Consider the following 24,738-nt stretch of genomic DNA (forward strand, 5'->3'; position numbering starts at 1 on the left):
AAATAAGTGCTATTCAAAACAAGTTGTCAACTATGGATGATGAAATGACCATCATGAGATTCGATTATAATAATCAGTTGGCTACCATGCAAGCAAATCATAAGAAAGAGATAAACTCTATGCAACATTGCTTGATGACCACAAAGGCAAAGGACGACAAAGTAATAAAAGATATGGAAGTTAGTCAGATATGTCTTCAGAATAAGTTATTGACCATGGAGGAAGACCATGCCAGGGAAATTAGTACTATGAAGGTTGAACACTCTAGTCAGATGGATGCCATAACGATACAGGTACAGAAATTTCAGCATCAGTCAAAGGATGGAAGAAACAAGGAGATGTCAATAGATCAGAAGCCTCATTATCTGCTGCAACAAGCTCCATCTTATTATGAGGTCCTTTGTTCCATTGAAAAGTGGCTAATTGAAGGTGACCTGGATAAAATGGAAATTAATAATCAGGTTAATCCACCAGTCATAGAAGATCAAGTTATAACTCATGACACCTGTGAGACTGATCCATCATCCTTGACAGAGCGAATACAAAATCAAGAAAGACATGTCATGCATATCTTACATACTTCATCTGAGAGTTTCGAAGCAGAATGTTCCACATCATCATTGATACACCCTGCCACGAAGAAAAAGCACAAGAGAAAGAAAATGAGAAAAAGATTTGATGCATCAGATGGCCGCGAGCAACTTGATTTTCGGATAGGAAAAAGTCCTACCGTATGCAGGATTGGACATGGCACATCCGAGAAACAACCAACAGATTTGCCTGAAAGCAGGGAAATGCTCAGTGTACACTATATTGAACGCATCTCATGCCATGGGGCATCCTCTGTATTTCTAACCCTACTCCTTGTCTTTTCAGCATTTCATTTTTGTTTTAGGATTAGATTTACTTTTTCATGTTACTAGATAGTTAATAAACGAAGAGCTTATATCTTTCCTGTGCTTAATGTTATATGATGATTTTTGGATGGACGCTAATTATGTTTTGTTGTGTGTTGCGTGGATGCAGATTCTGGATTCTCACATTCCTACAGTGCAGCAACGTGTCCTCAAGTAGAGCTAGATGTTGACCACTACGTGTCAACTACCCATAGCAGTACACCCCCTTTTTTCGCAAAAGGGATAACACCTGATCAACGTGTTCGTGCCATTCGACTATCATCATCGACGCAATCATATTATGTTGTAAACCCAGTCTGCATGTGTAAATTGTAAATAATCTTAGCAGATCTGTATCATGTATGTAATTGCCTAGGTAAACCTAATTTTCTAGTGATGATCTACATTCCGGAAGGTTTTTTGTCTCACTAATCCATGATCGGCAGAGTTTTCCTTCAACCCAATGTTGCACGAAGCGGAAGCGCGAAGCGGAAGTGCGGAGCGCGGAAGCGTCATTTTCCAAAAATCTAGGAAGCGAAGCGTCCGCGGAAGCGTCTGCTATATATATATATTTTTTTATATTTTTTTGCATTTATACTCAAACCAAACATCCCAAATACCAAATTAATTGTAGAAGACATGAAAACATGCATATTTTTGCATAAATCAAGATAGATATGGCATCCATGATTCCATTGTAGTTACTAGTATGTACAACAATCATCTATATTCTAGCTATTACAAACATACATCAAATTTTTAAGCATATTATAAAACATAAAACATTTAAGCATATTATAAAACATAAAACATAGAGCATATTATGATTTATCTAGCAAGTGAGCAACTGTCAACATTTGTCATGTCCAAAATTCAAATAATAATGTTTACAAAATATGTCACTTGGTCACCGCCAAGCCAAAAAGGTTCAAAATTCAAATTCACAAGTCTACAAGTCTAATGAGTAATCTATGACAAAAAGAAGTAGATTGTGAATATATCTACTAATCTCTCCTCCTTCCACCACGAATAGAACGTGATGGCGGGCCTCCACGTGGTGGCAATGAAGAAGATGGTCCCTGTGTAAGTCGTGGCACTGGAACTGATGAAGAAGAACCCCCTGCCGTTGGTGTTGAACCATGGAACCTAGAAACCAAGGGACCAGATGGGGGTGGGGGTGGTGGCATATCAACACCCGTGTCATCATCCTAGAATCGCTCAAAAAATTCATGCAAAAAAAAAACACTAGTTAACAAAAAAATTAAAAACATGAATTAGAGAAATGCTTTATAAGGGAAAATTGGAAAATTCATACCACAATGGACATACCTGGATAAGAGAATCCTCTAATTGCTCTAGTCGCAACACTCCATCCTCCAAATTGGGCTCCTCTGGATTCTTGTCCCAAGTCAACAAGTCTTTATTAGACTTTGCATCTTCACAGTAATGGGACAACAATCGCAAGTTGTAATGAACATAAACCAAGCTCTCTGCCCGGTCTAAATTCAACCTGTTCCTTTTAACACTGTGGATGAAAGAATAAGAGCTCCAACACCTCTCTGCAGAAGAAGTGTTTACCACCTGTGATAGCACCCGCAATGCCAAACTCTGTAGAAGTGGAGTAGGCCCTCCATGCATGTTCCACCACTCAAGAGCAGAAAAATGCTCTCGATCTTGAATTGCATGCATGCTCCCAAATGGACCAGTGTTGCTCGTATAGTTGCTCACCTGTCTCCGTACCAATGCAGCCTCCTCATTATCAGGGATTAATCTACTCAATGCAGCCATATATTTTTCGTGAACCTCTTTATCTTGGTGTGGTTTTTTCCTGACTCCCCCCCCAGGTGCTGGTTTTGAAAGCCATGATGGATGATAGTATTTAGGTGTCAAAACATATGCTAATGCATGCAATGGAACATTTAGCATATCCCATCGTTTTTCCACCTCTTCACGAATATAATTGTACAAGGTGGTATCTCTAGGCTCAACAATGTCTTTAATCTGCCCCAACATGCTATCCATTTGCTCATACACCTCCCCAATTACTGGTCGATCTGAATCTGCAAACTTGATCATGTAATAAATTGGTTTGGTGAATTGCAAAACATATTTAACCTGTGACCAAAAGTCACTGTCAAGAACAGTGTCCTTGACTTCATTAGCACCATCTGTGTCAGTGTTAATTTCATCCCATGTTTCAGCACACACCAGATTAGTTAAAGCTTGTCTCACCCTCACTAGCCGCCTAAAGGTGAGGTAATAACTAGCAAATCTTGTCTTTGCAATTTTAAGCAATTGCAACTTGGAGTAAGTGCCATAGAAGTAGTTTACCCTTGTATGCCCTGTGATGAATTTAATGCGCTGCTTCCCTTTCCTGTAAACCTTAGCAATCCACCCACAATCTTTGTGTTTCACAATATCATGCATCAAAAGGTTCAATGTGTGAACCAGGCACCCAGACCAAAAGATGTGTGGATGAGTACGCTCAATAATTTTTCCTGCTAACTTACAATTTGCTGCATTATCTGTGATCACTTGAACCACATTATTCGGACCAACATCTTTGATTGATTTCAATAGGAGATCTGCAATGTTTGGTGCAGTTGCACTGATGGAGGAGGAGTCATGAGATGCAATAAATACTGCACCACTAGAAGAAACACCAAGAACATTTATCAAATGTTGGTTTCTAATATTTGTCCACCCATCTGATACAATGGATACCCCAGAATCCACCCACTCATGTGTAAAACGTGTCAAAGCTCTTTGAACCTTAGCTTTTTCTCTTTCTAATAACACTGTTCTAGCTTTCTCATAGTTGGGGGCCTTGTATCCTTTTGGGGCTTCATTGATGGCCTTTACCATTTCATGCCAATAGGGAGAGCGAAGCACATTGAATGGTACACCGCAAGCACAAAGAAAACGGACTATCTTTCCATCCACATCATCCCTCCCAGCAACATTAAGGAAATCCCCTATTGTTTTTCTACCTCCAGAGGTTGCAAAAGTACCATGAGGAGATGGGCAACTACCAAATTTAGAGGTTGCACTTGATTCAGAATGAGTTTTTTGTTTCTTGTTTTTTCGTTGTGCAGCCATCTCTATTTTGATGTATTTTTGTCTTTGTTCACTTGAAATGTTTGGGCAAATGGTTACCCCCACAGAACCCTTTTTTTCATCACTGTCTAGCACCCCACAAAGATGCCTCCTCAGACGGGTATATGAACCCGTATATGGTTTTCCTCCATGACAACCATGAGGGCACATCCATTTGTAAGATCCACCACCCTTTCCCCCTTCAAGTTTGGTCACATAGTTCCACAAGGGATTTGATGTACCTTTCCCATCTTGTGCTTCAGTGTCCTCTTCAAGTTCATCCCCTTCCTCTTCAAACCCTTCCTCCTCATCATACATTGGGTCACTACTATTAGGACCAAGTTCATCCCCTTCCTCTTCCCCTCTATTCCTCACCCTTGCCATCATTAAAACCAAGAGTGGAATGATACATAGAAGCCAAAAGAACACCATCTTGGAATATGGATATAGGTGGTGGACAACCTGTAAATAAAGGAGCAAGTAGAAACAATGGGAAAGAGTAGGAGAAGGAGGAGAAAAATACAATTTTTTTTTCAAAAAAACAAGGGAGTTTGGGGTTTGAACTTACCTCTTTAGCTCTTGTAGATGAAGTCCTCCAAGCTCTTGCTCCAAGCTCCTCCTCCTTCTCCTAGCTCCTCCTTCTTCACTCCTCCAAGCTCTCCTCTCTTCTCCTCTCCTTTCCTCTCTTCTCTTCTCCTCTCCTCTCTTCTCTTCTCCAACTCTCATAAACTCAAAGTGAGAAAATGAGAAGAGAATGGGGGCTTTATTCTTTTCTAAAGTCACCCTAAACTCACCCTAAACTCACCCTAACCCACCCCCTCATGCTAGTTAAGTTAAATTTTAAAAGAAATTAAAAAAAAAATACGTTTAATTCGCTGCCTCCGCGGGTTGCGTGCGGGTTGCGCCTGGGTGGCGTGCGGGTGGCGTGCGCTTCCGGGCAGGTTGCGTGGCGCCACCCCTTGCCCGAATCGCCTCCCGAACCGCGATTCCGGGGGGCCGCAACCTCAAATGGCAGGAATCGTTTTTTTAACCCGGAATCGCGCCACCTCAAAAACGGAATCGCGCTTCCTGTGGGGATTCCGGATCGATTCCGTACGATTCGCGATTCTGCCTTTGGATCCGGGGGGGGGGGCGATTCCTGCAACACTGCTTCAACCTAACCCCAAAGCCGGAATGGATTTTGTCATTATAATCTTGAGTCCTAGTGTGCTAAATCAAGTCTATGTAAAAGTGATTTGGGAATAATCCTAACTATTTGGTTAGGTTATTACAAATTGTTGGATCTGCTACATTATGTTTGTGTCGCAGAACTGGGTAGTCTATGAGGGTCTTTGTCAAATGGGTTTTCCCCCCTGAGATGTAAAAATGTAAAAATCATGATGTAAAATGTCTTGGGGGTTAGAAAAATAATTAAACCCCTCATAAGTCCTAGGTCCTAGGTAATTTTTTCCAAAGGCTAAGTTCGAGGGTCCAATAAAAATAATAAAAAAATATAAAAAATAAAAAATAAAAAATAAAATAAAAATAAGTCAAAGTTTTGAGAAAATAAATGCAAAATTTTATTTTTTTAATATATTAAAATGCATTTAAAATTTCAACGAATGAGATTAAAAGAGATTTTGATCCTCATTGACGGTCAAGATCGCTTTGACATGGATCACTCGAACTAGCTGTTGGGAAATTTTCCTTTAAATAGGAGGTCAGTTGTCATTTGAGATCATTCGATCTGTGAGTCTTGTGCTAAAGAAAGCTCTCTTGTAATCGTTTTTTCATGTGCAATAAAGAGAGACTTTGGGGTTGAAATCTTGCTGGTGTTACTCTTCTAGAAATGTTGTAAGATGTTTTATTTTTCTGCATAAATTTAATTTCAGCCATTGATGATAGCTTGATGAAGAGTGATTTTAAACACATGTATCTTGTTTAGTCACTAGGGTTTGAATGGTAGTTAAATTTCTGAATATGATGGAAGGTATCTCCATTAGATCTAGATCTTAGTATCGTTTTCTCCTTTTTTGTTAATGGTTGAATTAAGCTATGCAGGAAATCCTTTTTTTTGAGATTGTCGGGCGTTCGGGGAAGTTCTCAGCTAAACCAGCCAACTCCCGAAAAAGCATTTTTTGAAGAGCCCAGTTGGTTTTGATCCCGGGCTTATCATTAGAATTTTTCTGGTGAATGCATGAAGGGTTTTCTGAAGCAGGATCTTAAATTCAAAATCTTAAAAAATATTTTTGTGGCATACTGACAAATCTGGCTATTTAGAGCCTTTAAACTATGAATATTGTAATTATTTAGCTGGTTTTAGGGTTTTTAGTTTTGTTTCTTGCATATTTTGTTTCTAGGTGTTTGTTTTTGTCATTACAGGTTGTAGATCTGAAGGTGAGCTTTGATCTTGAAGCCAGATCTAGGCCCTGGAGGGTAAGATCTGGCCTCAGAACCAGTGTTTTGCAGGTGTACAGTTCTGTTGCTCAGGGTTTCATTTTGGTTGCAGAAAAATTTTGAAATTTTGTTTAGGGCTTGCGGCCTTGACTTCTGTCCTCTGCTCCAGCGTTCTGCCAGATCTAAGCCATCTCTGCTCTACCAATCTGCACGTTGTCTCCTCATCGCTTATATTCCTTCTCTGCTCTCCACGCCATTTCATTCCCCATCGTGGCTCCATTCCTGCTCTACCCTGCCCATACGCTATCTCATGCAAGCCCGCATCCTCTTAACGCCCCTCATCCACACTTGTTCGTTGCCAAAGCCTTTCACCTTATCCACTGTTCATTCACTGGCCATCCCTACGTCTGTCCAGCAATCTCTTCACGCAGCCTTTTTGAAAACTCTCTCCCGTGTATGCCCGCGCCTATCGAATTCTTTCATGCTGTCATATTACACACACCCTTGTTCTCTTCAAGTTGCATCCTTTCTCCTCTCCATCGAGTCTTCTCCACTGTCCAAAACCCCTCCCAAATCCTTGCACCTGCAGCCACCTGCTCGCTTAATTAGTGCACTATCACAGGTTATTGATATATCGATCTCATTTGTCCGCTGCTCCTCCGAACCATCCGCTGTTGCTATCATCGGTGTTTTCTCCAGCTCCTCTGAACGCTACCGTATCACATTGCCTTGCCATCCATTGCTCCCTCTTACCCCGTGGCCATACCTACGCAACGTTCCTCTTTAATCTTCATCAATGTTGTTAAAAGCGCGATCGGGATTTAATCGGCGCCGGGAAAAAATCGGAAAAATCGTTAAAATCGGGAAAAAATCGGAAAAAATCGGGAAAAAATCGTTTGGCACAAAAATATTCATTTTTTTTCATTTTTTTTCAATTTTTTTAATATCTAAACCATCTACAACATAAAATAAATACATTGACACATAAATATGATAAAAAAACTAATATATAAGATGTTTAATATCATTTCTAGCGCTAAAATCACACATAACATTGAATCATGTCCTGAATAGTAAGTCCTGAGTCCCAACTCAGCCTCAAAATATCAACAAAAAATATGATAATGTATCTCATCATGTCATAATGTCATATACAATAAAATGAAAGTCTAAGACTCTAATCCTATTGATTTCCTCTGCCCCTCTTGCGAGAAAATGTCACTGCTTTCCCTTTCCCCCTAGATGAAGATGCTGGTGCCTGTGGTGGTGGAAATGGCAGTGGAGTCTGACGTGCTCTAGAAGCTGAAGAAGTAGCTGTAGAAGTAGCAGCTACTGTAGGTAGACAGAGACCACGTCCTCTAGTGGTAGCCCGGGTAGGCGGTGTCACCTCCTCCTCCTGCTCCTCCAACTCCTCCTCCTCCTCCTCCTGCTCCTGCTCCTGCTCCTCCTCCTCCTCCTCCTCTTCCTCCTCCCCCTCCTCCTCCCCCTCATCCTGCACTAACCAATCCTCAGTGGGATCCATGAGAGGCCTCTCGGTCTCAACCCTCCATTCAGCAGTGGTGTCAATCTCATCCAATGAGATGGCTTCCATATCAGGTGTCTTGTCTAGTTGCCTCACCCACAATCGAAGATTGTAGTAGACATAGACCATGTCATTAAGTCTACGGGACTCCAACCTGTACAAAGTTCATGAAATAATAATTAATAATTAATATTATAAAAAAAAATATTGTTTAATGAATTCAAAAATTTATTTGGAAATTTGCAATATTTTAAATGTTTAAGTGTTAAGTTGTTAACCTATTGCGCTTCTTGTTGTGTATTTTTTCAAATACACTCCAATTGCGCTCACATCCCGAGGAGCTGCATGTTTGGCTGAGGATGCGTATGGCAAGCTTTTGCAAAAGGGGTACTCTGCCACCATACATCTTCCACCATGCGGCTACAACAAAATTACAAATAAACATAAGAAAAAAATGGAATTTGAAGAGACAATGAAATTTGAAACAAAGTTACAAACTAAAAAATACCTGGCATTTTGGCCGTCCTATCAAAGATAGCCATATCAAAGCCAAATGTGCCACCTGACATCTTATACGTCTCAATTTGTTTAGAGATCTCCATACGTTGTTCTGGAGTTCTCACCATCTTCTGGACACAGGTTAATAATCCATCCATGATCTCAGCATCAAAATCAAACCCACATGCATAAGAAAATGCAGGGTTCAGGAAAAGCCCAGCAGCATGAATGGGACGATGGAGTGTTTTGTTCCATCGCTCATCAATGACGTTCCATAGAAGGAGTTGTCTCTGGAACCCATCATCTCCCTTGTCATCATAGTAGGACCGAATGGCTTCTTTGGCCCTGTCCATGGCTTCATACAAATAGCCCATTGCGGGCTTCTCACCATCTACCAACCGAAGAACCTTTACCAAAGGTTCAGTGACAGCGCACACCTCCTGCACTCCCGCCCAGAAGTCTTCTTGGTATGAAACAAGTCTGCAGACGGCCTCTCCTTCTGGTTTGCGGCTCATTGGCGAAGAACGCCACTCCTCTGAAACAAACATTCTCTTCAAATCCCACATAGATTTCAAGAGGGATTGAAGAGATATGAAACTCGTCGCAAACCGTGTAATGGCGGGGCGCACCAACTCTTTGTTGTTGGTGCATTTTCTCATCAAGCTAAGCACAGATGTGTGATTGTAAATAAATTTTGTGATGGTTTTTGATGAGTCAACAGCCTCTTTGACAAAGGGAATTTTCCCTATGTCCTCTAACATCAAATCAATACAATGGGCAGCACAAGGTGTCCAAAATAAAGTAGGATGCCTGTCCATAAGCATTCTACCAGCAGCAACATAATTTGCAGCGTTGTCCGTTATGACTTGGACAACATTTTCTGCACCCACCTCCAAAATAAACACATCCAGCAAATCACATAAATTTTTTGCATCTTTGATTTGATGAGTTGCATCAATAGATTTGATAAACATAGTCCCCCTGGGACAACTAACCAAGAAGTTTATAAGGGTTCTCCCCTTTTGGTCAGTCCAACCATCTGACATAACAGTGCATCCTGTTTGTGCCCAGGATTCCCTAAAATCCTCCAATCTTTGGGTGCAGTCACGCTTTTCATCTTGAAGAAGCCGGCCTCTGAAATCATGAAGAGAAGGGATTTTGTACCCCGAGCCAACACTGGCAATAGCATCAACAGTAGGTTGGAAAAATGGATTATTCCTTACAATGCTGAAAGGAATATCACTCCAGAGGAGAAATTTTGTCATCAACTTGTCAGCTTGTTCTTTTTCAGTTCTTTTCATCATTGAACCGATAGTTGGTTGTGCACCAGGTGTGGTTCGAGGAACAAAAAATGATGATGCAGCTACCGGATTGACTGACGCTGCAGTAGAACCAGTGCCACTTGGCCCACTTCCTTCAGCTGACCTTTTTAGTTGCCTTTTGAGTTCTTCTTTGGCCTCTTTAGAGTGCTCTAATTCTCCCAATGCTCTCATGGCTTTTCGGATAATTTCAGCATTTGTATTAGGACAGGGCACCACATCACGTCCAGGGATTTGTGCAAGGTGGAACTTCAACCTGTACACCCCCCCGAATATCTCCTTTCCACACAACTTGCAATACAAGTTTTGTCTATCATTCGGAGTTTTAGGGTCACCATATTCCCAGAAAGGATCCAATTTCCTTGGCATGTTTGTTTTTGAATTTTGAATTTGCAAACCTATGGAAAAAATTAAAAATAAGGATTAGGAAATAGGAATTTAGGATTACATAATACAAATTACAATTTAGCATTTGCAAAATTACAAGTTAATTATTTCCAAAATCCCAATTTCTAAACCCAAGTTACCCAACCAAATGCCAATGGCAAATGCAAAAAAACAATGAAAATTCAAAAAAAATAAACAATGTTTAAAGAAAATGAGAAAATAAAAATAAAAAATTGGTTCTCATAGTCATAACAAATAACCCATCCCAAATCAATGAAAAATTTCCAAAAATTCTTTAAAAACAATGAAAAACAAAGTTTTTATAGAAGCAAAACAAAAAAAAATTAATCTACATACCTGGTTTATGGACAAATTGGTGATCTTGGCTTGGATTCCTCCTAAAATCGCTTGGATTCGCTCCCAAATCCGACGGCAACCCTCTCCCTCACTTCTTCTCCTCCTCCTCCGCGCGGACTGCTCAATGAAATAAAATAAAAATCGATTTTCCATATAAAACGCCCGCTGCCCGCGCCTCTGGCGATTTTTACCGAAAAAATCGCGATTTTTTCGAAAAAATCGCGATTTTTTTAAAAACTCGCCTATAAAAAAAAGTGCCGATTTTTATCGATAAAAATCGCGATAAAATCGGATTTGCGAAAAAATCGCGATTTTCCGATAAAATCGCGATTTTATCGCGATTTTAACAACACTGATCTTCATTCTCGTTGCCTGCTTTGAGCTATCCTCCATTCGACCTGCATGGCTCCTCATCCTCTCGAGCCCTCCAAACCTACAGCGTCACCTGCTACCCACCCTCGTTGTCCATAAGCCTACTCTCTGCACGCAGTCACTCCCTCCGTCGAGCTGCCACTGCAAATCACCCGCGCTTCTTCCCTCCCGCAGCTGTCGAGCACTCCGCTGTCGACCTGCAACACACGCTACTAACACAACGATAAATTTTCTATGCATGGGTAGGTTTTAGATTAGTTCATTTCTTTTTGATTTTGATTTCTTTTTTGTGTATATATATCTTAAGTTTAGTATAGATTAATTTAGTTTTAGGTTAGCGTATTACTTTTTTTTTAGTATGTGTTCATATATCAAAAATTTGAAATAAAAAATTCGATTTTCATTTGATTTAGATTAGTTTAATATTTGATTTTTGAGCTAGGTTTTAGTTTTCTATTTCATTTAGTTTAGGTTTCATAAAAAAAATTCAATTTTTTTCATTTAGATTTAGATTTTTGTTTATTTTGACTTTAATAAAAAAAAATCATTGAAAAAATAAAATATTTAAAAATTAAAAAATTAAAAAATTTTGAAAGAAAAGTTTTTTGTGGTTTTTCGACATAGTTAAATGTATTTAGATTCATATATTTATAAAGTTTAGATATTCGAAAGTGGTGAATCATTCTTTGAGATTGGTTGGCATCTGAATTTCATGGTTGAAGTAATGTATTCTATCTTTTGGAAATTTAATTGCTAGAGCATTGTTAAGTCATTGTGCAATTGATCGTTTTGCTTGAATTATTTGATGCTCGTCACATGTTAGATATTTTGCAAATATTTTTCAAGCAATCATTGATTTTTTCCTAAGCAGCAGCAGCAAACCAATTACTTGGCTTTATTTTTATCTAGCGAAATCTTTAACTCCATAAGGCACTGATCTTAGGCATTTAAAATTTAATCAAATTCTAAGTCTCGCTAAGCCTTAATCAAGTATTGGATTGCTTCGTTGTGTCTCCCAAACCAACTGATTCGCAGCTGGTTTTCTTCTATCCCATAGGGTCTACCCCCCTTAGCCTGCTATAGGGAGACGGCTTAAACAGAGAGATCGGGGATCAGAGTGACAGCCCCCGGTCTGAGTGTTGTCGCGGTGCTTAGACACTCTACGCGACAACAGTGTCATATGGTGTGTTTGTTCTTGTTTCTTTTAGTTGTTGATCTGTAATATGTTGAGCATGCACTGGTGTTTATTTTCAGTATTTACTTTGTAAATAACTTGTTAAAGAAAAATAACAAGTAGGAATAAATCAGAAAAAGTGCATGAAGGGTTTCTAAACTAAGTAAACTTAGAAACTTCAGCATGGTATCGGAGCGTGATTGCAGATAATAGGAGGACTAAAAGACATTAGCCGAGCGGAGCAATAGTAGCAGAAAACAGCTGCCCCGAGGTGACAAAAGATGTTTCTAGTAGCGCAAAAGCCAAGGAAGTGTGACGTAGAGCCAGTGAGAGCCACGCAGAAGAAGTCGGGAACTGCGCAGAGCCTCAAAGAGGCCAGCGTTGCTGACGTAGAGGGCCAGAGGGTTGACACAGGGCATCCCAGGGCTGACACGGACCCGTCTGGGGTGACGCAGAGCCAGCGTGGGACAGAGAGGGGCTGACGCTCACAAAGAGGTAGTTGTTGGAGTCTAGAAGGTTGTAGGAATATTGCAGAGTGGAGCTGGTGAGGTACTATAGTTAGAATAGTACCTGACAAAGCAGGGCCAGAGGAGTTGTTACCGAGGGTTTCTAGCCAAGGAACGTGGATCAACAGTGCAGTTGCATAAGACGATCAGAGTAGGGGGCATCTCGACAAGTGGCAGAAGGATTTTGAGGAGGAAAATCAGGACTTAGAGGGAGTCCAGAAGAGAACTTCCAGACGGGAAGTAGAGACCCAGAGGAGTCGAACAAAGAACTTTCAGGAGGGAAGTAGAGGAGCATCACGGCACTACACGGGGTAAGAGACCAGGATAGACTGGACAGAGCATTGAACTTCGCAGTCTGGAAGGCCAAAATCTTATCAGTGCTTGACAAGAATCGTGTCAAGAACTTCGCCTTGAAGGTTATAGCTATCCTAGTCGACCCCAATGATGACGACAAGTACAAAGAGGCGATGGCGAGGGCCAAGTACATTATCCTTGACGGGGTCAAGGATCATGTGGTACCACATATCGCCAAGAAGGAAACGACAGTTGAGATGTGGGAGGCTCTCAAGAACCTGTACCAGCATACTTCTGTGCAGAGAAGAATGCTGCTCGAGAACCAGATGAGGTCGTATCAGATGAAGAAGGATCAATCGATTAACACCTTCCTCAGAGGACTGAATGAGATCTGAGACCAGTTGACTGCTATAGGAGCCACACCGAATCAAGAGCTTATGGTGAGGACAACCCTAAATGTTGTCTCAGAAGATTGGGAAGTGTTTGTCCAGAGTATCCTGGGCAGAGGGACTCTCCTACCTTGGGACGAGATGTGGTCAGCTCTTCACCGGGAAGAGATCAGACGACAGTCGAAGACAAGTAGCAGCAATAAAGGGATCAAAGTTTAGCAAGAGGAGGAAGAAGAGTAAGGGAGAGTCTTCCGAGACTAAGGCAGCGCCAGCATGGCCAAAGAAGGAAGTTTTGACAGACGAGGACTGTGCCATGAGTGCACACACACCACTTGAGAAGAAGTGGGGAGACATCGCGCTGTAGTCAGATGGACTACAGGCGATGAGGGGCAGGATCCTCGAGGTACCCAGCCTCTTGGATTAGACCTTGCTACGGGAGCCCCGACGAGGAGTAGCAGGACTGACTGAGTGGGTAGAGACAGATGCGGATGGAGCGACAGAGAGAGCTACAGTGCAGGAGTCCCAAGACAGTGCAGAGCTAGCAGACTACAGCAGTGCGAGAGGCACAAGAGTGTTGCACCAGTGCAGGAAGGCACAGAGAAGTGTGCAACAGTGTGAGATGCAGGGAGTTGTTGCAACAACGTAGAGGTCAGAGAGAGGGAGCACTTGTCAGCGGTAGAGGGAGCTTCAACATTAGTGGGTGTTTCTAGCCCAACAGGGAGGTCAGTTGGAGGATTAATTACTTACTTCTCAGTAAATGAGTTGCAGTGCAGCAGTGGGCAGCACGATGCAACATGATGAGAGGAGGTGCAGTGCAGATGCAGTGTTGGGAGAAAGGACCAGCAACAGTACAGATGCAGAGGGCCCTGTCGTACAAATGCAGCAGTGGCAGTGGCAGAACCATGGGCAGCAGTACAGGAGGCAGCAGTGCAGAGGATGGTGGGTAGGAAGACCTAGAATTAGCATAGGTACCGATGCCGGATGATCAGAGTAATACTCAGTGAGGAGTATTGCTAGAGCACAATCCTCGCTAAGAGGAAGTGTTGATTTGGGGTAGCATCGAATGTGCTCTAACCATGAAATTTGTTGGATAGGTTGGGGCACATGATATCTCCAATACCTAGAAAGGGTTTGGACAGATTCTAAATAGATCAGGAGATCTTAAAATAATTAATATTTTTAATGGAGTCCCTAAGTCTAAACTTAGGGAAAATAAAATGTCAATGTGTATTAATATGAATCTTTGTTAGAGTGGTCCAAAAGACATGGATCAGGTCAGATCTAATCTCAGTCATTGATTAAGGATTTAATCTTGGCCGTTGAGATGTCAACAGGAAAAGTATAAGAGGAGGCGTGAGGGTCATTTGTAGAGCACACTAGAGTGATCAGTCATTCTCTTCTCTAGAGCGGGGTTTGCTAAGAGAGATAGAATTAGTGATCGGGAGAGCAGCTGAGGGGCATTGAGTACAGCGAAACAGAGAAGGCAAAGATTGTGCCGAGAGAGCAACACAATAGCCAAGGAGAGTGACGCAAAGCCAACAAGGGCTCACATAGGGCCACGCAGAGGCAGCCAAGTGTTGCGTAGAGCACCAGAGAGGCCAATGTGTCTAACGTCGAGGCCCAAAAAGCTGACACAAGGCCTCCTGGGGCTGACGCAGGCCAAGAAAGGCTGATGCAGGGCCAGCGTGAGACAGAGAGGGGCTGACGCAGTCCAGATTGGGCAGACACTAGGGTTTCAGAGTAGTTTTGTGCTGAGGAGCTGCAAGAAGGATTTTTCCGAGGTTTCAGACAGGAAATTTCTCTCAAACTCTGAGGTATAGCTGCTAAGGAAATTCTCTGTTGGGTAGGCCAGTTTCGGCACCCATATTGTACTCTGATATTGCTTAATAAGAAAACCCTTAGATAGTTGCACCGGTTTTCCCGCATTTGGTTTTTCTAGGGACATTAGTCCAAAAATAATGGTGTCATATGGTGTGTTTGTTCTTGTTTCTTTTAGTTGCTAATCTGTAATATGTTGAGCATGCACTGCTGTTTATTTTCAGTATTTACTTTGTAAATAACTTGTTAAAGAAAAATAATAAGTAGGTAGGAATAAATCAGAAAAAGTGCATGAAGGGTTTCTAAACTAAGTAAACTTAGAAACTTCAACATGATCTTCATTATTCAATGGAGATTTGCTTGACTTACTATTAAATTTAGGTATGTTCTATGCTTAGCGCAATTTACTTCAATTTTTCATATTAGCCCAATGAGAATATTCAGATTAGCAATCACATCAGCATGATAGTAAAGTGTAGATAGAACATAAACATAAACAATACAAAACAAGCCAAGACAAGAGGACACAAGATGTGGCACCAGCCAGGGACAAACCCCAATGTGGGGAAACCATTGATCAATTCTTCTTATATTCTTCAATAGTTCAGCAGAGAGAGAGAGATAGTACAAATATACAAATTTGAGATTTTGTAACAGCAGTAATAAAGCCTTGACCAGAGAGGTCAAACAGGATGCTCATCAAACTGAGCCAAACATAGTCAAATCTTGGCCCAAGACATCTCCCAGTATTCTAATGTCTTCTTGTTGCACTAGCTGCCACTGCTTCATGAGATAGGGCTTCAACATTCAATCCTCTTCCTTCATACAATCAACAATGCAGGTATTCGAGGTGAGGCTCCACCACTTGTGCAATCCTTAGAACAAGCATTCGTTGTTGTCTATGGCCTACGGCCTAGCCCAGCAGCAAGTTAGGCCTGTGATCTTCAACAATCAATAATATCAACGCAGCAGTCTTGATCCAATCTGAATACAGTGATTTGATCTTGGACTATGACAGATTTCTTCAATGTAATGATAGACGTTTGCCAACCCTACAAATTGTCCTCATGAACAGCCTCAACACTGCACTTCTAGGACACAGTCAATAAAAGACTTGATGCTGTCAACATGGTGATTGGTTAGGGCACTTCTTCGTTGTATCTTAGGGATCCAAACAACACTTAAACAGTAGATCCTAGCTCCTCCTTTTTGCGGATTCTTCTACCCCTCAAGAACAACACTACCATGCCCAAACAGTCCTCAAATAGGCCATGATGTTACCTACAACAATGTGGCATTATGACAACAACTTAGATGACTGAAACTAGGTCTCTTAGAGCTGCTTATAAGGGCTTTTCCTACTGCAGCTTAAGGCACAACTAGACAACTGCTTGAGACCTCCATTTGCTGTGGCTAGAACCTCCTTCTTTGACTTGCGGCTAGGGTAGATTAGGACTATGGATTGATCTCTTTAGGACATCGTATAAAACTCTCTTGCCTGTGGCTAGGTGACCTTGATTGGACAGCAGATTCAAGCTCTCCTTAAGTGCGTATTAGAGCATCCATTGATTGCGTATTGGAGCCTTTTCTTGACAACATTTAGGGCTTGCACTTCACTGTTAATTAGGCCTCCTCCTTGATTGTGGCTAGGGCACGTTTAACTGCATCTAGGGCTCCTCCAAGGTTGCGGCTATGTCTCCTCCTTTAGGACTGCGTTTAGGGCAGCATTAGCCCTTCCTTGACAACGGATTAGGGCACAACTGAACAACAGCTTGAACTCCTAGTTTGGACTGCGGCTAGGGCATATTATTACAGCGTATAGAACCCTTCTTGACTATGGCCAGACTGTCTCCTTTCCTCCTGCGTCTAGGGCTTCATCATCTAGACCTCTCTTACCACCAAAACCCAAAACGAGTGGAGAGGGATCATGAGTGAAGTGAGTAACAAATGACTTGAAGTCCTCTTCTATTTATAATAAAACGTTGAGGATAGGTTGGGGTAATTTGGTTTCTGGCCAACCTTGATGAGTTGTCACATAACATAAATAAATTCATATCTCCATGAATACATGTCGAAATCAGATGATCTTTAGATCAATCCTACACCTCTCGACGAGAGGAATCCAAGAAAAATACCAGCTGCCATAAATAAGAAGACCCACATGGATTTTGGCCCTAGTTGCCAATTTTAATGCTCCTTCTCAACTAGGTAGAACTCCATTTGCTAATCCATCTGCCAGACTGTACTATCTCTGCCATCAACGCAATGCCCTGCACTGCTCTGCTCTTCTCTACTGAACTACGAAGAAGAAGAAGTGATTGAGAATGTATCATACCATTCTCTACTGATCCAAAGTCAGTCCCATATAAAGAGAGTGTCTCATACCACTCTTACTGATCCGAAATCAGTTCCAAATAAAGAGAGTGTCTCATAGACTCATACCACTCTTACTAATCTGAAATCAGTTCCAAATAAAGAGTGTCTCATACCACTCTTATTGATCCGAAACCAGTTCCAAATAAAGAGAGTGTCTCATTCCACTCTTACTAACCCAAAGTCAGTTCCAATTGATCCCAGATCAATATCATCCTAGCATAGGGACTACGGTAGTACACGATGCGTCCATCGGTAATACTATGGTCCCTATCATCATTTCTCTGCTCATTGGCCAGATGAGAGGTACTTCCCATGAGTCCCAGACTGCATGGGTAGGATGTCTCAGCAGGAGAAGGATGAACCACTCATACTGCCTACATGTCGCCATGGGTATCCCAGGGGAACGCTGAACCACTCACCCTGTACACAACAAATCAGTAGGGGAAGGCTGAACCACTCACCCTATGATTGTGTCTCAACAGGAGAAGGATGTTGATGAACCACTCATCCTGCCTACATAGCAAACCACTAGGGGAAGGCTGAACCACTCACCCTGTGGTTGCTCATCGCTCCAAGAAGTACCCCCGAGCCCCCCAGAGCTCCCAGAGCTCAATGTCCACATCATACAGGACACCCAGGAGAGGGTCTCTCCACGACTCCTAGTCATTCTCGGAAAGTCACGAATTTGACCTTTCCTAGGGGCTTCGTCAGAATATCAGCAACCTACACATCAGTCCCAATGTGTTGGAGCCTTATTGCTCCTTGTTGTACCATATCCCAGATAAAGTGGTAACTAATGTCTATATGCTTGGAGCGATCATAGAACACGGGATTCTTCAACAATTGAATCCCACTCTGGTTTTCACAGACGATCACGGTGGTATCCAGTACGTGTTCAAACAACTCATTGAAGAGCTTCCTCAACCAGACAGCTTCACAGGAGGCCGTACTCACAGCTATGTATCCGGCCTCAGTGGTGCTCAAAGCAACCGACTTCTGCTTCCTACTTATCCAGGATATCGAAACATAACCCAAAGAGAAACAACACTTAGAAGTGCTTTTGCGACCCTCCACACTGCTTGCCCAATCAGCATCAGAATAATCATGCAACCTCACAGCTCCAACAGTGTATCTCAGTCTTGTGCCCCAAAGATATCTCAGAAGATTCTTGGCACCAATCCAATGTAAGTGATGAGGCTCAGCCATATGTTGGCTCAACATGCTAACTGCAAAACATATATCTAGACTGGAGTTCACCAAGAACATCAATGCTACTATGAGTTGAAGAAACTCAGAGGCATTTCCCAAATCAGGTCCGGCAGCACTACTGCATAACTTCTTAAAGTTAAGCTCCATCGAGGTAGTCACGGACTTGCAGTCCACCATTCCAAATCCGAAATCCAACTCCCTCTTACTTTTGCAAATGAGAGGGTCTGCACCTGTCAGAAAGAGGTCGTCCACATAAAGTACTAGTATGAGAGGTCTATCATCCACAACCTTAAAGCAATGGTTTGGATCGACTTCACTCCTAGTGAATCTCAGCTTCATCAGATAGTTGTCAATCCTCTCACACCAAGCCTGGGGTGTTTGCTTTAAATCATAGAGAGCTTTCTTCAACCTGCATACATGAGATTCCTGATCATGAATCTCAAACCCCTCAGGTTGTTCCACATCTGCGGTCTTGCTATTACATGAGGGGTATTGTCCCCTTGTAATATTTCCTTCGGTACATCTCAGACATGTACCATCATGCTCTTCTTTGAATTTAGGCATCCCTATCACCATGCGTCTCACATCGTGTATAGCCTTACAATGAAGATGGGCAGACCTCTGGTGCCATTGAAGAGATGTGTCACATGACATGGTCCCCAATGGACTTCCTGCAACTTGGTACAAAGTGCCAATCCTGAACCCAAGAGTAAAAGCATCTTTAAAATTCTTTTTCCAAACATGTACCTTTCCATCGATGAATGCCACCTTGTAACCTTTGTCTTCCATTGCAGAAATGGACGCCAAGTTCTTCTTGAGATTAGGTAGATAAAGAACTTCTTGTAAATGAATCGAGTTACCCTGATCCAATTGAAGAGTAACATTCCCTACACCCTTTACGGGATAGGTGGCATCATCTCCAAGCTTGTTTCCTTCTCTATCAGATTAGAGAGCGCTTCCTTATATCCGGTGAAGTGCCTTGAGGCACCACTATCAGTAAGCCAATATCCCAACGAGTCCGGAGGAGAGGTAGACGAGGGGGGCGATATAAGATAATACTCCTTTTTCTTATCAGAAACAACATTTGATTCTTCATACCTGGAGTTCCTTGCTTTCTTGGAGAGTTGGCCATTTCCTTGATGTCCTGCATTCCTTTTTCCTTTGCCATTGTACCTGTCATTCCTTCGATCATTGAAGATGCCCCTGGAATGATCATCATCATGTGATGTGTCCCTTCTCTTTGGACACTCCCTCGCATAATGGCCAAACTTATTGCAAGCAAGGCATCTGCCCTTCCTTCCACCCTTAGATCTAGACTTTCCATTGAAGTGACCTTTAGGTAGGCCACTAGACGCTTGTCAATGGAATCTTTGATAATCTTCTTTGCTTCGACTTCACCCTTGGTGTATTTGATCTTTGGAGTAGCCGGTGCATTTGATGGAGGCTCAGGGATTTTACCCTTCACGTAATCCAGCACTTCTTTCTCTTTCAATTCAGCCGGGAAGTGGGATGAGGAACCCATTGAGCCTTTGACCTTGTCCAACTGTCTTCGGTGATTGCTCTTTCACTCTTGCTTGGGCTTTGTCTTCACCTCAGCTTTGATACCATGTTAAATTTAGGTATGTTCTATGCTTAGCGCAATTTACTTCAATTTTTCATATTAGCCCAATGACAATATTCAGATTAGCAATCACATCAGCATGATAGTAAAGTGCAGATAGAACATAAACATAAATAGTACAAAACAAGCCAAGACAAGAGGACATAAGATGTGGCACCAACCAGGGACAAACCCCAATGTGGGGAAACCCTTGATCAATTCTTCTTATATTCTTCAATAGTTCAGCGGAGAGAGAGAGATAGTACAAATATATAAATCTGAGATTTTGTAACAGCAGTAGTAAAGCCTTGACCAGAGAGGTCAAATAGGATGCTCATCAAACTGAGCCAAACATAGTCAAATCTTGACCCAAAACATCTCCCAGAATTTTGATGTCTTCTTGTTGCACTAGCTGTCACTGCTTCATGAGATAGGGCTTCAACATTCAGTCCTCTTCCTTCATACAGTCAACAATGCAGGTCTTCGAGGTGAGGCTCCACCACTTGTGCAATCCTTAGAACAAGCGTTTGCTGCTGGCTACAGCAAGTTAGGCCCATGATATTCAACAATCAATAATATCAACGCAGTAGTCTTGACCCAATCTAAATATATTGATTTGATCTTGGACTAGGACAGATTTCTTCAATGAGGCTCCACCACTTGTGCAATCCTTAGAACAAGCGTTTGCTGCTGGCTATGGCCTACGGCCTAGCCCAACAGCAAGTTAGGCCCATGATATTCAACAATCAATAATATCAACGCAGCAGTCTTGACCCAATCTAAATATATTGATCTGATCTTGGACTAGGACAGATTTCTTCAATGTAATGACTGAGGTTTGCCAACCTTATAAATTGTCCTCATGAACAACCTCAATACTGCACTGTCACCACACTTCTAGGACACAGTCAATAAGAGACTTGATGTTGTCAACATGATGACTAGTTAGGGCACTTCTTGGTTGTAGCTTAGGGATCCAAACAGCCCTTAAACAGTAGACCCTAGCTCCTCCTTTTTGCGGATTCTTCTGCCCCTCAAGAACAACACTAACATGCCCAAACAGTCCTCAAATAGGCCACGTTGTCACCTACAACAATGTGGCATTATGACAACAGCTTAGATGACTGTAACTAGGTCTCTTAGAGCTGTGTATAGGGGCTTTTCCTATTGTGGCTTAAGGCACAACTAGACAACTGCTTGAGACCTCCATTTGCTGTGGCTGGAACCTCCTTCTTTGACTGCAGCTAGGGCAGATTAGGACTGTGAATTGATCTCTTTAGGACAACGTATAAAACTCTCTTGCCTGTGGCTAGGTGACCTTGATTGGATTGCAGATTAGGGCTCTCCTTAAGTGTGTATTAGAGCATTCACTGACTGTGTATTGGAGCCTTTTCTTGATAGCGTTTATGGCTTGCACTTCACTGTTAATTAGGCCTCCTCCTTGACTGCGGCTAGGGCACGTTTAACTGCAGCTAGGGCCCCTCCAAGGTTGCAGTTATGTCCCACCTTTAGGATTGTGTTTAGGGTAGCATTAGCCCTTCCTTGGTAATGGATTAGGGCACAACTGAACAACAGCTTGGACTCCTAGTTTGGACTGTGGCTAGGGCATCTTATTACAGCATATAGAACCCTTATTGACTACCACCAGATTGTTTCCTTTCCTCCTGCGTCTAGGGCTTCATCATCTAGACCTCTCTTGCCACCAAAACCCAAAATGAGTGAGAGGGATCACCCAAATATGGTTCCGAAAGTAAATCACCTCGTTCATCACTTTGTACCCATCATCCACCACTGCACCGTCAACGACCTCACATGCAAAACGGTCCTTGGCATACTCCACCAGCAACTGTGCCTGCCAATCTTGTGCAATGCTCATCAATGAAAGGGTAGTCGGCCTCCTAGACAACGCATCAACTACCATGTTGTGCTTCTCTTTGACATACTCAATGTCAAAGTCGTATGCTTGGAGCCTGCTTAACCCACTTTTGTTGCCTCTCCCGCAACTACTTCTACTCCAAGAAGATTTTGAGCTTGTTGTGATCTGTTTTGACCCAAAACCTATTTCCCAGCAAGTACTACCTGAATTTGGCTAGCGCATGCATGATAGCTAGAATTTCCTTGTCGTAAATGGAGTACAATCTCTCGTGGGCCAGTAGCTTCTGGCTCTCGAAAGCTATCAAGTGTCCCCCCTGCATCAAAACTACACCTACACCCTCCCTTGATGCATCACACTCAAGCACAAAGGGTTATGCGAAATTAGGGAGTGCCAACACCAGGCAGTTGCTCATGACCCTTTTGAGGCACTCAAAAGCCTCTTGTGCTCCATCTGTCCACTCAAACGCCCCCTTCCTCGTCAAATCAGTGAGAGGAGTTGCTAACTGCGAGAAGCCCTTCATGAACTTCTGATAGTAGGTACAAATTCCCACAAAATCCCTCAGCTCCATCGGATTCCAAGGCTTTGGCCAATCTCGGATGGCCCTGATCTTCTCCTCGTGGACTCTCACACCATCCTCTCCAATAATGTGCCCTACATAGAGAATCTTCGTCAAATCGAACTCACACTTGGACAACTTAGCGCAAAACTGTTGCTCCTCCAGAATATGCAAGACTCTCTCTAAATGCTACAAGTTCTCCTCCCAGGTCCTGCTGTAGATCGATATATCATCGAAGAACACTAACACGAACTTCCGCAACTGCCCACGAAATATGTGATTCATGCAAGATTGGAAGGTGGTTGGTGCGTTGATCAGCTCGAAGGGCATAACCAAGAACTCGAAGTGCCCATGGTGGCACTTGAAAGCTGTCTTAGGGACATCTTGGTGCCTCGCCCTGATCTAGTGGTACCCTGAGCTCAGGTCAATCTTAGAGAAGAACTTAGCCCCCTTCAGTTCATCCATCAGCTCATCTAAGCGTGGGATGGGTTTACGGTTCTTCATGGTCTTCTTGTTGAGGACCCGGTAATCTATGCACATGCATAAGGACCCCTCCCTCTTCTTCACTAGGTTAAATGATGAAGCAAAAGGGTTGGAGCTAGGCCTGATGTGCCCAAGTGCCAACAACTCATGCATGGCCCTCTCAATCTCATCTGTGTCTACCTTGGGATCTCTGTAAGGTGTAGTGATCAATGTCTGTACCCCCGGGTCCAACTAAATAGTATGCTCAAAACCCTGATCAGGAGGTTGCCCAGGCGATATGTCTCTAAACACCATCAAGTACCTGTCCAAAATGGCCTGTATGTCTAGGTGTGTTGTCTTGGGCTGACCCATAGCCTCAGAAATCCTCAACTCCATGGCCCACTCAATAATACCATGCCTCATATCAACCTCCATATTGTGGGCCGAAACAATCTGTGGAGGGTAAGAGTGCACACCCCTCAGCAAAACTAGTTTGCCATCTGGCCCTATTAATTCCATCTCCGGCTTCCTCCAATTTGTAGTGACTCGGCCAAGTGAATAGAGGCACTGGACACCCATCACCACATTGGTGTCCGGCACATCTACCACAAAAAAGTGGTCTGTCACTGAATAGTTCCCCATGGTGACTGTCAAGGCAGGAACATAGCAAGTACACTGCATGGTTCTATCTCCCAGCATAAGAACCAAAAATCCCTCAAACTCCTTGGTTGTGATGCCCCTCCTCTGAACCATTTGTGCATCAATGAAGTTGTGGGTAGCCCCATCGTCCACAAAAAATGAAACATGTTGCCCCTGCACTGTGCCCCTGATCGTCAAGGTCAAAAACTTGGGTACCCCTCGCAAAGATGCAAGGACCCCTCCTACTGGTGTGAAAGGAGCTCCCCCTGGTGGTGGTGGTCCCCTCTCCACATGTTCTACGCTGTCATCTCCACCCACTTCCAGCTCTACAATGTCCTACAGGTTGTTGTCGGAAAAGACCTCAATGTAATGGGCCTTGCCTATTGTGCATCTATGGCTTGGTGCCCATGATTCTTGATAGGCGAAATGGGTAGCCCCACTATCCACCAAAACTGAAACACATTGCCTTTATACCGTGCCCCCGATCCTCAAGTTCAAAAACTTGGGTACCCCTAGCAAAGATGCAAGGACCCCTCCTACTGGTGCGAAAGGAGCTCCCCCTGGTGGTGGTGGTGGTGGTGGTCCCCTCTCCACATGTGTTACGCTGTCATCTCCACCCACTTCCAGCTCTACATCGTCCTCCAGGTCATTGTCGGAAAAGACCTCAATGTAATGGGCCTTGCCTGCTGTGCATCTATGGCCTGGTGCCCATGGTTCCTGACAAGTGAAACAAAACTTCCTCCTCCAAAGATCCCTCCTGGTCTCCTCATCCAGCTGCCCTGGTTGGCTCTCGGTGGTGGAGCCCTCGTGTCTCTTCCCCTCTGCTGGAATCCCTGTCTAGGTGGTAACAATGCTCTAGCCTTGGGTAGGGCATCCTACAAATCTCGGGCCCTCCCCATTGCATCCTGCAAGGTAATGGACCTGTTGGACCTCACCAATCCCTTCAATGGCTCTGCTAGCCCCTCTACAAACATGAAGACCCTCCTGGCCTCTGATAGATCAAGCACCATCATTGA

At 42.9% G+C, this 24,738-nt stretch overlaps 2 protein-coding genes across 2 annotated transcripts in view; both read right to left on the reverse strand.

Annotated features, from left to right (window-relative positions):
- The window catches only part of LOC149169631 (C2 domain-containing protein At1g53590-like), a 128,497-nt gene that overhangs the window by 20,826 nt on the left and 82,933 nt on the right, over positions 1–24,738 (reverse strand). The window lies entirely within an intron of this gene.
- LOC149169632 (uncharacterized) lies at positions 7,867–10,423 on the reverse strand. Its single transcript, XM_089428755.1, has 2 exons — positions 8,169–10,423; positions 7,867–8,044 (listed from the first exon to the last, which is right to left on the reverse strand). The coding sequence occupies exon 1, from the start codon at positions 10,074–10,076 to the stop codon at positions 8,388–8,390; it is 1,689 nt and encodes a 562-aa protein (XP_089284881.1). The 5' UTR covers positions 10,077–10,423; the 3' UTR covers positions 7,867–8,044; positions 8,169–8,387.

The sequence above is a fragment of the Pinus tabuliformis genome, chromosome 4_2, assembly GCF_031772625.1.
Source record: "Pinus tabuliformis cultivar Carrire ecotype Pingquan chromosome 4_2, CPIR1, whole genome shotgun sequence".
NCBI lineage: Eukaryota > Viridiplantae > Streptophyta > Pinopsida > Pinales > Pinaceae > Pinus > Pinus tabuliformis.

What these genes read in the sequence shown, in the direction of transcription:
- LOC149169632 (XM_089428755.1), bottom strand. Translation starts at nt 10,076, where the DNA reads ATGCCAAGGAAATTGGATCCTTTCTGGGAATATGGTGACCCTAAAACT.